Here is a 17,091-nt window from a genome sequence, read left to right as displayed (position 1 = left end):
TTTATTTCAAGGCAAATGTTTTATTAGAGGAGGAATGTGATTTTTATGTGACCCTCTGAGTTTGAATATAGATTATTTTTATTATTTTATCAGTAGTTATAATAAAACAGCGTGTTATAGCCCCCCCCCCCCCCCCTCCCCGTAGAGGACAAAGACTAAAATGGGTCAGATCTTCCGCACCAGCCATCATGTAATGTTCATCCCGGAGAAACCAGCTGCTGCTGCTGACGAGATTTACAGCTTTTTAATGACAACATGTCGCATATAGAGACGATTTTATTCGCCGGCCGATGATGACGGAGAGACGTTTATTATTCCACATTTAAAGGAGAGGAAAAAAACACGTTTTATATTTGGAAGGATTTCTGGATCGTGCCACCAGTGTTTCCATCAGCATGTCCTCTCGGGATGGTGGAGCATCTTGTTGGCTTACTGGGATGAACTGGTTTGATTGAACAGCCGCCGGTGCGACCTGACGGACGGATGCTGCGAGTTAATCTGTGTCCTCCTCGGTGGAAATAAAAGGTACACCTGCGTTGTTGCGGAGGGAATGAAAACCAGATGTCTCCTAAATGACACCAGACTGCTTTGTGTCCCAGTTACGCTTCATTTTCTGGCAACATCAGCACGAATAAAAGCAGCTCAGCGACTGATGGTGGAATAACCGAAGCTAGCTCGTCAGCGAACAGTTACACAAAGGCAGAAATCAGCTGCGTGTTATGAAGCTTTTTAAGAAACTGTCCTTTTATAACTGTGACTTGTGACAACATGCTAGCTTTATTAACGTTGCTCTTTGGCCTTCAGCTAGTAATTAGCACCTACAGACTTATTAGTGTCCAGTTCGCTCAGACTAAACGCGAAGCTGTTTTTAGCTTCGACTTCGCCCGGAGAAGTGTTTTCAAGTTCTTATTAGCCTCAAACGAACATAAAGACAGAAACAGGAAACTACGGAAGATCATTTCTGCCAGGAAAAGAATAAAAACAGATAAAAAGTTAGGAATGAATAAAAATGAAGATACTTGTAAATTAAAATTATGAGATTAGGAGTCACAATTATTCATTTACAGAGTCAAACGTATCAGCTTGCAAGTCAAAAATTGTATTTTCAGTCTTTTCAGAAAGTCATAATTATGAACTAGCAAGTCAGTATTTTTTTGCTTATAATTTTTTACTTTATTATGTCAAAATTATGAGACAGTAAGTAAATATTTGCACCTACAGACTTGACGCCCGGAGCGTTCAGACTAAACGTGAAGCTGTTTTTAGGCTAACTAGCTAACGGTGTAGTCATGTGACAGATCTGATGTTTGAAAGCTGGATTTCCGTCTCAGACAGATTTATACATTTCTGCTGAAACTTATTTTCATCAGTGTCCTCTCCTTGTGTTGGTGTCTCTCAGCAGTTTTTACTTTCATGCCGCGGAGAATGGTTGGTTGGTTACGTTGGTTAGCCTCGAGTTTTCTCTTCACACTCAGTTTTCCAACAAGGATATCGATATTGATGTAATTGATTGATTTTATGAACACTAATGACTTCAGAGCAGCTCAGACAGGAGACTTCAGACGCTCTAGCTTAAATTCATGACTTTACTGTCTGTTCTGTTTATTATTATTATATAATTATCAGTTTATTTAACAGGATTAGTAGTGAGAGAAGTATTTCTTTTACTTAAAATAAATGGAGCAATAGCACAGTGCAAGAATATATAAGTAAAAGTATAGAAATATTTAATGAGTCATTATGCAGATTAGGTCCTTTTAGTGTTATTAGTATAAAATATAAAATGCTCTTACTTACATTTTATAACTGGCTGAAGGTTGAGGTTTGACTTCATGTTTTATAAACTGGTCATATGTTTTGTAATTAAAATATTAACTAGAAGTATAAAAGTACAATTTTTACTTGCTGAAATGTGTCTAAGTGTTAAGTAACATAAAATAGAAATAATCAAGTAAAATCAATTAATTTACAGATTATAATCTCCATTAATCACTTGGTCTATATAGTGCCTCCAAGGTAATCTTCTAATCTTTCTGTCTTGTTTCTTTAACAATTAATTTTCTATTGATCAACTAATCAACTAATCGGCTGCTTGTGTCAATGCTAGATTGTGTATTTCTCCACCAGATTATACTCCTGGGAGCGTAAAGTCACGTATGGAACTAAAACTCAAAAAATAATGGTACAGTTGGATAAAATGTGGGGGAAAACTCATAACATTTTAATTTTGGTGGTTAGTCCTGACTACAAAAATACAAATACTGTAGATTCACCTGAGATCTGTATCTGTATCATTCTTGAAATTTAAAGTAATTTGGGTGTTTTTGTGAGTAGACTACTTGTATACGCTGACGTTCAACGTTTATTTCAACATATATTCAGCAACAAAAATCTTGTCAGATAAAGTAAAAGCGGTTAATTAGAGCCCTCTTGCTTTAATCTGAAGCTCCGTCTCTGCTCCAGACACGATCAAGCTGCTATCACACCTGTGTTACCTGCCCGGTCGATAGTGGGTCAGATAGCAGCAGCTGTAAAGGAGATAAGGTGAACTAATGCCGGCCTGTCCCCCTCACAGGAGACGGGGTAAAGTCCTGCTCTGTGGACTGTGGACTCAAAGAGCTGCTGAGCATCTGATGGAGGACTGCTCACTCTGCCAGCCTGGTGAGTTTCTGCTTTTAATACGAGACATTTCAAGTTTATCTGAGAGCTGAAGACAAATTAGTTTGTCCATCAAGAGCTAAAGACTCATTCAGAAAGCGAAGTCTTAGAAAATAATATTCAATAATGGATTCAATAGTGGATTACAGTTAAATCCTTCTGAGTTCAACATCTTCTGGGTTCACTGTTGAATTTTTTTTTTTTTTTAAAAACAACATAGTTTAAACATATTTAACAGAAATTCTCCTCATTCTGTAGAGTCATGATTGACCTCATTCACTTTCTCTTTTTCTAAAATCAGAAGCCTCTGAAGGAGCATTTTTAGATTCCTATTTTTACTCCACAGATAGGTTTCAAATTTAGTTCTCTCCCCTTTTTTTTTTTTTTTGTTCTATTGTCGGCTAAGACAGATCTGGGACTCGTGGGACAGCAAGAAGAAAGATTTTTGTAGTGTCACATGCAGTCGAAGCTGTCACTGCGACGCACCGATGAGGTCCAAAGTGCTCAGTCTTAAAGTCTATCTTAAAACAATATTCACATGCTCGTATGTACATTAAAAGAGCCGTCAACTCTGTCTTCTCAGGTTTATCTGACACCATCTCTAAGGTTACTGGTTGTTCCTGCAGAGATAAACAGTGTATGTTGTAATTTGGGTGAATAAATAAAATCAGTGTTATCTCCGTTACATCACAGCAGCGACTATAAAGTTTCAGCGTCTGAGCAGTTCTTGTACGGACAGTTAAGCTGTTCCAGAGATTAGGAGCAGCCACCGCAAAGGCTCGGTCGCCTCTGTTTTTGTGCCTGATCTCAAAACATCCAAGAACATCTGGTTGGTCGACCTCAGTGCTCTTAACTGGAGTATGATGATGCAGGAGTTCAGCTAGATAAGGTGGCGCCAGCCCATTTAAAAAAACCTTAAAAACAAGCAATAAAATCTTAAAATGAATCCTGAAACAGACAGGAAGCCAGTGGAGAGAGGCCACTACTGGTGTCATGTGATCATGTTTCCTTTTTCCTGCCCTTGATTTTGTTGGGTAATTGGGTGCAGTGAGGTTGCAGTGACGGTACATGTTCCGTCTCAAACTCCGACTGACTGTACGCTCGGTTTTTGTCCAACAGAACGTTTCTGTGGATCTCTGCTCTCCTCCTGTGGACACTGAGGCGTTACTGAACAGAGTTGTGTAGATCAGCTGCAGCCATGACTCCTCCAGCGTCCGCTCGACCCTCGTGGACGCTCAAGCTGCTGCTCGCCGCCGCCGCTGTGCTGACGCTGACGGCAGCCCCTCCTGTGTCAGCTGTGGAACAAGAGACGTGTTTCTCCAGACAACACCAGAGCGCTATTGTTAATGTCAGACTGGCTTTAACCAGACCGGGGACGGCAATGGACGCTCGGGTGGTCCGGTCGGAGCGGGACTGTGTCCTGGCCTGCTGCTCGGAGGGAGTCAAGCCAGGTGAGCTAAACATACGAGGGATACCTGTCTACTGGAGGGATTTAGAGTTCAAGGGTTAAAGGACTGGTTCCCAGTGTTTCCAGTGTGTTAAACCAGCAGTCAGGTGTCTGTAATCATTCCTCCTGTTCATACTGGATATTAAAGATCCTTCAAATGTGTTTTCAATGGAAGTGATGGAGGATAAAATCCACAGTGTGTCCACACAGTCATTTAAAAGTCTGTGTGAAGCTTCTATTCAGCTTCATCAGTCTGAGTTAGTCATATCAAGTGGATATCTGACACATTTACAGTCTTTTTAGCATCAAATTCCCTCTTTGTGTTTCCTCGGACAGTGTTTCCCTGTTGAGCTGCAGGTGGAAGTATAGTAACAAAAAGAGGGACTTTGGCACTAAAAAGACTGTAACGTTGAAAGATATCTACTTGATTTGACTCATTTGGACGCTGAAGCTTCATATTAGCTTCAGACTGTGGATTTTGTCCTCCATCACTTCCATTGTAAGGTCATTATGAAGGGATCTTCTAACGGTCAGTATGAACAGGAGGAATGATTACAGCATTCATTGGGCTCCTGACTGTTGGTTTAAGATGAACTTGGAAAAAATGTGAACCGTCTTTAAGTATGACATCAGTAAAAGCTGATGTCATCCTTAACCATTGCCGTTAAAAGCAACAATTAGTGAGGCGTAGATGTGTAAAAACAATAACCAGATGGCAGAAGTAACACAAATTTACATTTCTCTAAATAAACCGTTTTTAAACTTGATTCAGGACAGATAAAGGAAGTTTCTTTTCTGACCTTGTTCTCACTTTTTATATCATCATTTAGCAAAATGATGCAATGGTTTATATATTCGCACAGAGGCACAAAGATAAACGGCTCCAAACATCCCAAGCTTCACTCGTGTTATCTGCGTCCCTGTGGGAGCCAAAAACATCGAGCCTCAAGGTACATTTTGGGATCGAGTCTAGACGGCTGCCTTTGAAAAACAGTGAAGTGGGTCAAAGAGAGATTCTGTGACAGGCTTTTTGTAGTGTTTCAGGCTGTGATGTAACAGCTTCACTTAGAAATCTGCTTTCATTTCTAAGAACATCGCACAGATATTTTGAAAGCTCAAAATCTCGCCAGAAAAAACATCGGTCACATGATTCAAATTAGATGGATATTTGACTAAAAAGCAAATCAAAGAACAGGCATGACTACATGCAGACTGTTGTAGACTAAAACTGACTCTTCAGATGAAATTACAGACCTGACAGAACATGATTAAGTACTGTGATGAAATCTAATGATTAAAAGTACCAATACAGACATGTAAAAATACTCCATTACAAGTAAAAGTCCTGCATGAAAAATCCTCCTACAGTAAAAGTACATAAGTATTATGAGCTTGATGTAGTTAAAGTATTGCAGTAAAAGTACATAAGTATTATGAGCTTGATGTAGTTAAAGTATTGCAGTAAAAGTAGTGGTTTGGTCCCTCTGACTGATATATTATTATATATGACATCATTAGATTATTAATAGTGAAGCATCAGTGTTAGAGCAGCATGTTACTGTTGTAGCTGCTGGATGTGGAGCTAGTTTACACTACTTTATATACAGTTAGCTAGTTTAGTCCAGTGGTTCCCAACCTAGGGGTCGGGCCCCTCCAAAGGGTCAGCAGATAAATCTGAGGGGTGGTGAGATGATTAATGGGAGAGGAAAGAAGAAAAAACAAAGTTCTGATACACAAATCTGTTTTCAGTTTTTGGACTTTTTCTCTAATCTTTGATTTTTGCTGAAATATTGGATCATTTGAACATTTATTGAAATGAAAGCATGTGAGAAGTTTAGAGGGAAAAATCACTATTTGGTGGAGCTGTTAACAACTCATAGACATGTGAAATGTGACCCCGACTACACACTGCTTTTTGTAAGACGTCAAAAGCCAAAAAGGTTGGAAACCACTGGTTTCATCTTTAACAATGTGTTGTATTTTAAAAGCTTGTTATATTATCCATTGTGTCAAATCTTCATCTGAAAAGTAACTAAAGCTGTCAAATAAATGTAGTGGAGTAGAAAGTACAATATTTCCCCCTGAAATGTAGAAAGTAGCATCACATGGAAATACTCAAGTAAAGTACAAGTACCTCTAAACTGTACTTAAGTACAGTACTTAAGTAAATGTACTCAGTTACTTGCTTGTTAGGGAGTTGCTAACACATTAGCAACCACTTTGCATTTTCAAAATGGTGGCTCAAAGTGCTGAGTCACTGGGTACATTTACATGCACACTAATATTCCACAATTATTACAAATATGACAATATTCTGAATTTGATACGGGTCATATAAACATCATATTCCGTTTGGATATTCCGAATCAGGCCTTATTCCGAATGTAGCATTTCCAGAGTAAGACGTGTGTGATACGGTGTTGTTCTGGTTGTAGCAGTATTCTCTGGACATAAAGCGCATTTGGAATAAACGTCTCAACTGGAGTTTTTACCACAGTTTGCGACACACGGCCTCTTGCCTGTTTACGCCTGAGCTGGCAAATGACATATAGCCTACTGGAGCAGGAAGGTAGACAGAGGAGAGCTGTTCAGCTGGAAAAGCAGGACGGGGACGGAGGGGTTTGGTTATTATCCTGACACACAGCCATGGACTGACGGTGACGACTCGGTGTGATGCACCAAAAACACTCAGCAGTGTAGTGAACATGATGGGACAACCGAGGTACTGGATGCGCCTGTAACTATAAATTTATAATAACAGTCACATCAATATCACTTAAAAATATCAGGCAGCAGCTCACTCGTGTTTTTCACCTCGCTGGTTTACTTCCCTGCCTGCAGAGATCTTGTGATTCCCACTGGAGCAACTCTGAAAACCCTCTGCATGTAAACGGGAATATTAGCGGAATATTCATTTTCATTAGCCATGTAAACAGCTTAGTAGGAATGTTGTTTTTGGAATAAGGGCAAAAACGGGAATATAATGTAAACGTTGTCTCTTCTCTGTTCTGCACAAACACTGAACATATGATCATAATTCCAAAACTATAAGTTATATCAGCAATTTATAGAAACTGTGAGTGTCAGCAGACTCAGGCTGATTTAAAAGATGTTTTTTTTTCTGTGTAGATGGAAAATTTTGGTGGCAGTCATAATTAAAGTGAACGGGACGACTGTGTCTTCTGTTGTTTAGATGCTCATTTCTCAAAAATTATAAGAATTGTCAGATAAGTTTGTACACTGTGACTGAGAGGAGGCTTTGCTCAACATTTCAATGTATAATTTGTCTATCTAAGATGGGAATTGTAAAGCTGATTTATTCTGGTTTTAAAGAGGGGAGCAGACAGTGTGTGATGTTATTATTTTTTCTTCCAACAATTTTATATTTTTTTGAAAAAAAAAAATTGTAAACTGTTATTTCTCAAAAACCATACAAAACACCAAAAAGCTGATTTATACTGATAAAGTTCCAATTCTTGTGATTTGTTAAAAGTTTGAATGATGTCTTTAGGTTACAGTATGACAAATTTATAGGGTGTCAAAGTGGAGTGGGGTTGACCATGCTTTGATCTCTACGGAAAAAAAATGCATGTTTTTTTGTGATTTTCACAAAAACAATTTGTTACATCAACACCAAAAAATAACAGCACACCATTCCCAATGAAGGCGCACATTTTGATGTATTTTATATTAATGTGGCACAATAACTGGTGATAATCTTTTTTTGAGTCAATCAGAATCAATATCTGTGTGTTTCTAAAGGTGCCAAGTGCAACATGGCTGTGTTCAACGCCAACAAACCAGCCGGCGATAACAACTGCTTCCTGTTCCACTGTCAGACGGAGCAGGACTGTCCTCTAATGAAGGCTCAGGAAGGTATCAACACTTACGACATCTACAAAGGTAAATAAATCTGATATTTCTTAACTTTTTTATGGAACATTTGTCAGTTCAATTTACAGTTTTACAATTTACAATTTTAATTTAGCAGACGCTTTTATCCAAAGCGACATACATCTGAGAGTTGATATAAGACAAGTAAAGACCTAATGACGAGAGAACAACGTGAGTAAGAGCCATGAAGCTGAGTTACAATCTGATACGACGTAGATGCCAACAGTCAGCGCACAGAGGCAACGCATAGAGAGCAAGGAAGCAGATTTCTTTTTCAGTCCATCAGGTGCAGAGGTGTTCCTGAAAGAGCTGGGTCTTTAGTCTGTTCTTAAAGATTGAGAGGGACTCTGCAGATCGAACAGAGTTTGGTAACTCGTTCCACCACCGGGGAACTACAGAGCAGAAGAGTCTAGCTGGTGACTTAGGGTCCTGTTGTGGTACCAGGCGCCTTTCATTGGCAGAGTGTAGTGGGCGGGAGGGAGTTTAGACCTGGATGAGGGAGTTCAGGTAGGCAGGAGCTGTTTTAGTTGCTGTTTTGAACTTGATGCGGGCAGCAACTGGGAGCCAGTGGAGGGATATCAACAGCTGGGTGACGTGTGCTGTTTTGGGCTGGTTGAAGACTAGAAGTGCCGCTGCGTTCTGGATCATCAGCAGAGGTTTGAGTGTACATGCAGGGAGGCCTGCCAGTAAGGAGTTGCAGTTGTCAATGCGTGATATAACGAGAGCCTGAACCAGGAGTTGTGCTGCAAGCTCAGACAGGTGGAGACTGATCTTCCTGATGTTCAGGACGAACCGACACAACCGAGTGATTGAGGCCACGTGAACCTTAAAGGTTAGTTGGTCATTGATCATGACACCCAAGTTTTGGGCGATTGTGGGCTTGAGTTGGGTTGATTCGAGCTGGATATTGATCTGTTGTTGAATAGAGGGACTGGCTGGGAAGACAAGGAGCTCCGTCTTAGAGAGGTTAAGTTGAAGGTGGCGTTCTTTCATCCATCTCAAATACTGGCAAGGCATGACGAGATCCGAGCCGAGACTGTGTGGTCTTGCTTTTGAGATATCCAACATGAAGACTTCTGACAACATCTCAATCACATTTGGTTTGTGGCTATTGATTAATGGAGTAGTCCATTCATTAGGGTAAACAACATGATCAAGTCCACGTTTAACCATTTTCTCTAACTGATAAAGCTACTTCTCGTCTTTTCTAGAGCTGTTCTGTGGTTTTAGTTTGACCTTGTGTGCAACTTTTACAAGAAAAAGGATGATTATATTTGGCATTTCAGGCACATCATCTTTGTTCTACCTTATAAATATGTTTAGATAATTGTGTTAAACTTTTCCATCTCAATCTGTCTTCTTTCCTGCACAGGCTTGATTCATCCAACCACGATAAGACCCGTCACCACGACGGCCGCCACCACCACCACCACCACCACACCGGCACCTCCTACACCTAAAGCCACACAGCCCACCACCACTACAACCACAACAACCACACAGAGTACAACAACACCGCCACCCACCACACAGCTCACCACCACCACAACCACCACCTCACCACCAACCACAACATCAACCACCACGACCACCACACAAGGTACAACAACACCACCACCCACCACAGTGACGACCACACAGCCGACCACAACAACCACACAGGCACCGGCCACCACGACAGCACCTCCACCTATCATCATCATAGCCACGATGCCGGCAGTGACCTTGGCGCCAACAACAACAACAACAACAACAACAACAACAACAACAACAACAACAACAGCAGCTTCTACCACGACCACTGCAGCGGCGAAAAAGCCAAACAAAATGAGCAAAAAGCAGAATAAAATGACCAAGAAAGGAAAGCCCCATCCTGTCATCACCACCACCACCACAGCCGCCCGGCCGGCTCAGAGCTCCACGACATCACTTCCTGTTGTGACGGCGAGGAAAGAGGCTGAACACAGAACTACTGACAAACCACAGCCCAACACTGAACCTCCCACAACTACAACTACTACAACAACTCCCACCACTACTACTACATCCACTACCACAACAACCACCATCACCCCTACTACTACTACTCCAACTACTACTACTACTACCACTACTACTACTCCCCTTCCTACTACCACTACTACTACCACTCCTACTACCACTACTACTACCACTACTACTACTACTACTACTACTCCCCTCCCTACTACTACTACTTCTACCACCACTACAACCACCACTGAGCCGTCCACCACAAGGACAGCTCCAGCAGCAACACTACTCATCGTTCCCAAAGGCGCCGTCCAGTCCGACCACGCCCTCCAGAACCCGAGCGCCGCCCGGGGTAAAGCGGTGGCGGCGCGCGGGGCGGTGAAGAGCGGCGTGGTGGCGTTCATGGTTTTGGGGCTCGTTGTGCTCACCTTAGCTCTGGCCGTCGGTGGCCGCAAGGCGATGGAGTCCTTCGACAGACGCCATTACACGAGACTGGAGCTCAATGACCTGCACTATGAGGTGTGAGGACACAAGATGGAAGCTCGGAAGGACAATTAGCAAGACTCAAAATTAGTTCATTTAAAAAGTTCATCTGATAACATTTTAATTTCTAAATAGCACAAAGTTACACAATGATTGAATGTCTGCTTCACTATGTTAAAGAGGCGTCATGGCTTCAGAGAGTACTAGACTGTGATTGGCCAGAAGGTGTGCGTTACTTTGAGATAACTGCACAGCTCTGACACAGTGTCCTCAGTCCGTTTACATTTTAACAGTTATGTTTATTGCCCTAACATATGAGTTAACAAAACATATGAGTTAATAAAACATATGAGTTAACAAAACTTTGATCTTTAGGAAAGTGTCCGTGGTATAAGAGGAATAATGCACTCAGGCCCGTTCAGCTAAAGAAGATAATGCACGTTTAGAGGCACACAGTGCATTATTTGCATTATTTTTCAATGGGAGTGGGCAAAAATAATCATGTAACTTTATATTGCAATATCAATATCAAAATAAATTGTGATAATTTTCAGGAAAATCAACTGAGAAACTTGTTACAGATAAAACAACCAGACAGGAATGTCTGTTTTTGGCAAATCCACCAAAAAACTCCCAGAGATATTATATACCGCGGTATAAACAGTATAGCATAATCTCATAGTATACATTATATCGTCATATCAAGATTATTCAGAATCGCTATTATTATTTATTATTAGCACGGCCCGTCATGAAGATCACTCGCTTGTATAAACTGTGACGTCTGTTTACTTCTGTTGGGAATCTGAAGGATTACATCTTCAGCATCTTTACTGTCTCATTATTAACTGATTTATAGATCAAAGATTTGGTTTTAAGCACATACTGACTTTATTTCTGACTTGTGAGTGCAGGCTGGAAACTCGGTCATACTTCAGAGTTTACGTTTCAGATTTTGTTTTTTGTTTTTTTACAAAGTGTGAACAATAATCTGAAAACTGTTGAAAAAGTTTGACTTCTTCTCTGATTTGTGAGGAATGTATTTCTGTTCAAAATCATCTTTAAAAAGCCAGAAACTTCATCAGAAGTTTAATTTTTTGAGTTTAATCTTTAAATTTTGTCCTTATAATCTCTGGTTTGTTAGTTTTTTTTCCCCTAATTTGAGCTGTAATTGGACAATTATGACTTTTTGTCAGAAGTTTGACCTTTTTTCTGATTTGTATGGAATCATATGAAGCTCTGAAGCTCTGCAGTCATGTATCAGGACTCGTATTCTGTAGAATTGCGACTTTTCTTAACATGTTTACTTACGCCCCATAATTCAGACTTTTAATCCAGATTCTGGTTTTAATCACATACTAACTTTTATTTATTTTACCTCAAAGCTGATAACGAGACAGAACTTTTAATCTTTTGAGTTTACTCTTTAAATTTTGTCTTTATAATCTCTGAATCTCTGACTCGTTTCCCAAAAGTTGAGCCGTAACGGAACAATTTCTGACGTTGTGTCAGAAATTTGAGCCTCCAAAGTCTTTTTTTTATCTTTCAGACTTGTATTTCAGAAAAGTCTGACTTTTCTCAACGTTTTGATTTTTCTACCAGGATTATGACTATCATCTCTAAAGTCAGACTTTATCCTCCTTATGAATTTAGACTATTTTTTTATTCCTGACTTGTATTTCTGTTGCTTTAAGCTGAGGACGGGCCAGAGTGTCATTACCAGCTAAACTAATCATTAAGTCCTTTCAACCTCCTGCAGATAAGTTGAGTTACTTTACTTTTTGTCCCGTGAACTGCAGCAGAAACTTCAGCTGGCGATGGAATACAAAGAACAAACAGCAATATTTTTATTCCCCCCGAAACTCAGGAAGCCTCTGAAGTGGATCAGACGTAGAGAAATAAGGGACACAGCTACAGTTTGTACATTTAAGGCCTTCAGGTTTTGAGGCCTTCGCCATGGGGTTAACCCTTTGTGTATAAGGTGTACACCTGCATGTCTTTTTACTTCCACATGCTTCAGCCATACGAGCCTGGGATTGCTTCTTAAATCACCAACTCAAGTCTAGATGTCGGACTCACTATCTCACTGTGTTGTTTTTGTATTCTGTCCACATTTTTCTTGTTTCACATGTGGATAAAAATTGAAACGATGGATGCAATTCTTTGAAAATCGATGCACTATTGTATCCTGTGTCTTTTGATAAATATGATCTGCTTCTTTTTAAATAGTACGATTGTTTTTCATAGGTAAGAGTACACTGGCCGCGCACTATTTTCCTATAAGTACGTGTGTATTGGATGTCAGAGCGGACTGTGGTGATGCTGCTGCTCACCAGCAGGTGGCAGCAGCAGCCTGATGAAGCTCCTGCAGACACTGAAACGAGCCTGAAGCTGCACTGCTGAGCTCTTCTCACTTCTACTGCTTTGATTTTTACACTGTCTCATTAATTAACTCGATGGTAATAGTTTGGTCTTGTTTTGTGAAGTAATAAGTTTGGAATTTGATGTTTTGTTCTTGTAAGGATTAAAAAAAAAATGTGATTTTTGAATTTTGTTGTCATTGTTTGTGTGTCTGTAGCGGACATAAACATTTTCATCACCATCAGATACATGAATGTGTTTGATAAACAATAACCTGCGAATGAAGCAGCTGACTGCTACTCACGGATCCATGAAACAAACATCACAGTGGAGAAAATATGAACCAACAAACTGGTCTTATTAAAACAGATGTGCTGAGAAACAGTGTGGAAGAGAAAATATGTTTATTACAGATTTACATTAATCTCAAAACTCTCCAAAAGCTTCTCTTTGAATTCTCATTTAATAATCTCAGAGTTGTGTTTTTTTAAAGGATTCAGGTTATTTAGAAAGAAAATAATCTCAATATTTAATCTTCAAATTCATATTTTGATATCAGTGTTCTGGTTTATTTCAGAATTCAGATTTAATCCCATAAATCCGAGTTTAATCTCAGAACCTTTTTCCGCATTTGGACCCTTTCTTCCTGAAATTTATTGATTTATTTCTGTCAAAATTCTCACATTTATCTCTGAAGTCTGGATTTATTTTCAGATTTTGTACTTTTCTTTAAAATCTGGATATTAATCTGTGAATTCAGAATATTTTCTCGTGAGTTTGACTTCTTAACAGTCGGATTTTTCAACCTTTGTATGTTCATCTCTGAAGTCTGACTTCATGCTCAGTATTCAGGTTTTTTTTTTTTTTTTTTTTTTTTTAATATTTAGACTTAAATCTGAAGTTTTTTTCCACAAATTGCTGACTTTTCCTCAGAAATATGACCTTTTAAATAAAACCTCAAACTTCACATTTACTCACAATTCTCAGTTAATCTCATATCAATCTCAGATTTTTAAAGATGTTTCATTGTCTGAATTATGACTTTTCACCTGAATTCTTTCACTAAATATCGACTTTTGGGCTCAAAATGATGACTTTCTTTTAAAAGACTTTCCCTCAAAGTTCAGACTTTTCTGTTGGTCATATTTTCTCAGACCTCTACTGTTAAATGGACCTAAAATACAGATTTTCTTTCATGTGGTTCTGCGTTAATTCTTCTGCACAGAGAAATGTGGAGTTAAGTTTGTTTTGCAGCTCAGATCAGAGTAGTGTGCTGACTGTTGTAGTAAATAATACTTCTTTGAGTCATAACAGATCCTGGTATAAATCTGTAACTGCTGCTGTAAACTCTCTCTGTGTGACAAACTAGTCCCGCAGGAATGTGAGAGTTCGCGCTAAACTTCGCCTTCTCCGGCAGAAACATTTCCCCCAGGATCCGAGGCGTGTTTTCTCCGTGTTTAGCCGCAGTTAAACGTGCAGGCAGCGGGGCGTTTTCCGTGTTGTAACATTATCTTTGGCTTGAGAGCATGAAATCAGTCCAACAATAGAAAGCAGCGGAGCCGAGGAGCGAGAGGGGGGGGGGGAGGAGGGAGGCGGTGAGGGGGGGAATAGGAGGAGGAGGAGGAGGAGGAGGAGGCGGGGGGAGCAGCTTCCTCACAGCGGAAGGAGACGACGGATCTCCCGCAGGACAATGTAGAGAGACACCGACCGAGAGTTGATCCGACGCAGTTAGCAAGAAGCCAGCAGCCAGCAGCCGGGATGGAAGTGGGGATAATTTAACACACATTAGAGCTTCTATCGCAGCCGGAGTTTCGTATCTAACCGTCAGAAGCGGCCGCAGGCAGCGATGGGAAACCCGCGCTGAGCAGCGAGCGGCGGCAGGGCCAGAAACGGGCGGAAGATGGGTGTCGTGCTGCGGAGCCTGTTGTTGTGTAGTTTTTGTTTTCTCATACGAGGTGAGTTTCTGCTAAAAAATCCGCCCTTTTCGCTTTGTTTTCCGTGCTCGTGTGGTGTGTAGTTGTGTCAACGTGTTGTTACCAGTTGATTAAAAATCCGGTTTTAAAGGTGAATGTTTGCGGCGGTGTTCGGGCCTGATTTCTCCTGAGCGAAGCTAACGTTAGCCAGCACAGCTATGCGTGCTGATCTCCTGTGTGCAGCAGGAGCAGGATGAAACCACAAATAGTCTTAATGTTAAGCCAACTTAGCTGGAAAAATATCCAAACCAGACTCTCTACATCCACAGTCCACATCTCCAGAGTGGATTCAGTATTTTAGCAGAGTTCGCAGCGACTGTTCGCTCGCTAACTTCGGGTTTTGTAACTTAAAACAGGCTGAAAGCTCAGATTGAGGGAACAGCAGCAGCAGTTAGCACAACAAATGCTACAATCAGCCTGCAGCTCACTAACCTTTAGCTGGTTAAAGCTAAAACATCTTCATTATCGATCTTTAAACCACAATCAGCCTCTAATGAATCCATAAATCTGTGCAGGAGCTGGACCGCAGCTGGTGTCTGACATGTTGTGCTGTTATGCTAACAGGTCATTTCTCTACAGGATCGATATTATCTATCAATTCATTGAACCAGGAGTCGTTGAACTCACTTTATTGAACAGTTCTGATGCTGCAGTTTACATTTATATCACTAAATAAACCACATGCAAGCTGAGAAAGTCATAAACTGTGATAAAGATGCAATAATATCTTTACATGTACAGGAAATATCAAAGAGTTGCAACAATCAGCTGATTAATCGATTAGTTGATCGATAGAAAATGATTTTAACGCAAAAATGCTGAAAATTTTGCTGGTTGCAACTTCTTAAACGTGAGGATTTTCTGTTTTTCATACATGTTGATCTGCAGCGATCAGTCTATTAAATTTATTTTAATGATCAATTAATCATTTGAAGTCATTTTTAAAGAACAAAAATGTCCAAATTCTCTTGATTCCAGCTTTTTAAATGTGAATATTTTCTGGTTTATTTGATGTTCTGTGACAGTAAACAAAAACAAACAGTGATCGATTAATCCAGCAAATAATCAACAGATTAATCAATAAAGCTCATTAGTTTCAGCTCTACGTAGTAAATTGAAGATGTTGATCAGACAGAAGGAGACGTCTGAAGACATCACTTTGTGAAAATGATAACAGGCGTTTTCACTGTTTTCTGACTTTTTATTGATAAATTGATAAATATTGATCGTTAGTTGTGACTGTAAGACGTTTAATCAGAGATGAACTGAAATCTCAGGTGGAAAATAAACTGCAGATAGAAATGAAAACAGTTATAATATCTGGGTTATGTTAAACTATTTACATGCTTGTTTATGAAAGTTTTTGTTTAAAAATGATGAAACGATCATTTAAAAGCTTTTATCTGTCGTTTGATCCTTTTTGACTTTTTAAATCTTTATTATTTCAGTTGACGGACAGAAAACTGACGAAGCATTAATGTTTTAAAGTCATATTTCAATCTGATCTATCAAACATTACTTTCATCTTATTATAGTTTCAGTTGATTTGTTGGACAAACTGATTGATTGATAATTAAACTAATTGTTAGTTGCAGCTCTGCTTGATTAGATATGAAGTTGAGGGTTGATAGATGATGATGATCAGTTAGTTTAGTTTGTACAGAGATGATAATGATGAACGTTCAGTCTCAGCAGCTTTAGCTTTTAGTTCCTTCATATGTGAAATAATTCAGTGATGTAACGTCTGGATATTTAAATGTTTAACACTAAACATAATCAAAGCTTTTGATGAGGATCCTTTCAGTAAAGATGAAGACATTTTATAGCAGAAAAACTCACCAACTTTATTTCTTAATTTCAACAAGTTAATAATCTTTCCTGCTGTTCTTTCTCAAATGTCTCTTCGTCTCTTCGTCCTGCAGTTTCTTGTAACTCATCAGTTTGAATCTGACGGTTGAACCTCAATATTCCTTGAATGACTTCAGGAGCTTTAATTGATCTCCGTGTTTACAGACGCGACGTTTCGTCCAAACAGCTGCGACTAACCGTCATATTCATGACTGATCAGTTTGTTGTTTAGTCTATAAAATGTCAGAAAAAAAACCAAAAAACAAAAAACTGCTCATTCATGTTTCCAAGAGGAGATGATTGACGAGTCACTCGTTCATGACTGAGATCTTTACACTGAAACCAGCAAATCATCAATATCATTTCCTGATAATCAGTTAATCAATGAGTGAACCAACCATTAGTCAGTTCATTGATTAGTCGTCAATTATTTTT

At 39.6% G+C, this 17,091-nt stretch overlaps 2 protein-coding genes across 2 annotated transcripts in view; both read left to right on the top strand.

The window, feature by feature from the left end:
* Positions 1 to 161: 161 nt before the first annotated feature.
* Positions 162 to 13,023, top strand: mansc1 (MANSC domain containing 1). Its single transcript, XM_044343128.1, has 5 exons — positions 162 to 525; positions 2,576 to 2,661; positions 3,778 to 4,109; positions 7,868 to 8,008; positions 9,372 to 13,023. Exons 3-5 carry the CDS (start codon positions 3,857 to 3,859, stop codon positions 10,514 to 10,516), a joined length of 1,539 nt encoding a protein of 512 aa, XP_044199063.1. The 5' UTR covers positions 162 to 525; positions 2,576 to 2,661; positions 3,778 to 3,856; the 3' UTR covers positions 10,517 to 13,023.
* A 1,446-nt stretch (positions 13,024 to 14,469) lies between these two features.
* lrp6 (low density lipoprotein receptor-related protein 6) overlaps positions 14,470 to 17,091 on the top strand; it is a 54,582-nt gene continuing 51,960 nt past the window's right edge. Inside the window, exon 1 of the mRNA XM_044343071.1 lies at positions 14,470 to 14,790. Coding sequence (XP_044199006.1) covers positions 14,736 to 14,790 — 55 coding nt within the window. The 5' untranslated portion in view covers positions 14,470 to 14,735. The remainder of the gene's footprint in view (positions 14,791 to 17,091) is intronic.

This window comes from Thunnus albacares, chromosome 23 (assembly GCF_914725855.1).
Source record: "Thunnus albacares chromosome 23, fThuAlb1.1, whole genome shotgun sequence".
Lineage (NCBI taxonomy): Eukaryota > Metazoa > Chordata > Actinopteri > Scombriformes > Scombridae > Thunnus > Thunnus albacares.
The sequence above is the reverse complement of the archived record's forward strand: the minus strand, read 5'-3'. Positions and strand labels throughout refer to the sequence as shown.

What these genes read in the sequence shown, in the direction of transcription:
- mansc1 (XM_044343128.1), top strand. Translation starts at nt 3,857, where the DNA reads ATGACTCCTCCAGCGTCCGCTCGACCCTCGTGGACGCTCAAGCTGCTG. An exon ending in CTCGGAGGGAGTCAAGCCAG is followed by an intron (nt 4,110 to 7,867) that starts GTGAGCTAAACA and finishes GTGTTTCTAAAG; the next exon opens with GTGCCAAGTGCAACATGGCT. An exon ending in CACTTACGACATCTACAAAG is followed by an intron (nt 8,009 to 9,371) that starts GTAAATAAATCT and finishes TTTCCTGCACAG; the next exon opens with GCTTGATTCATCCAACCACG.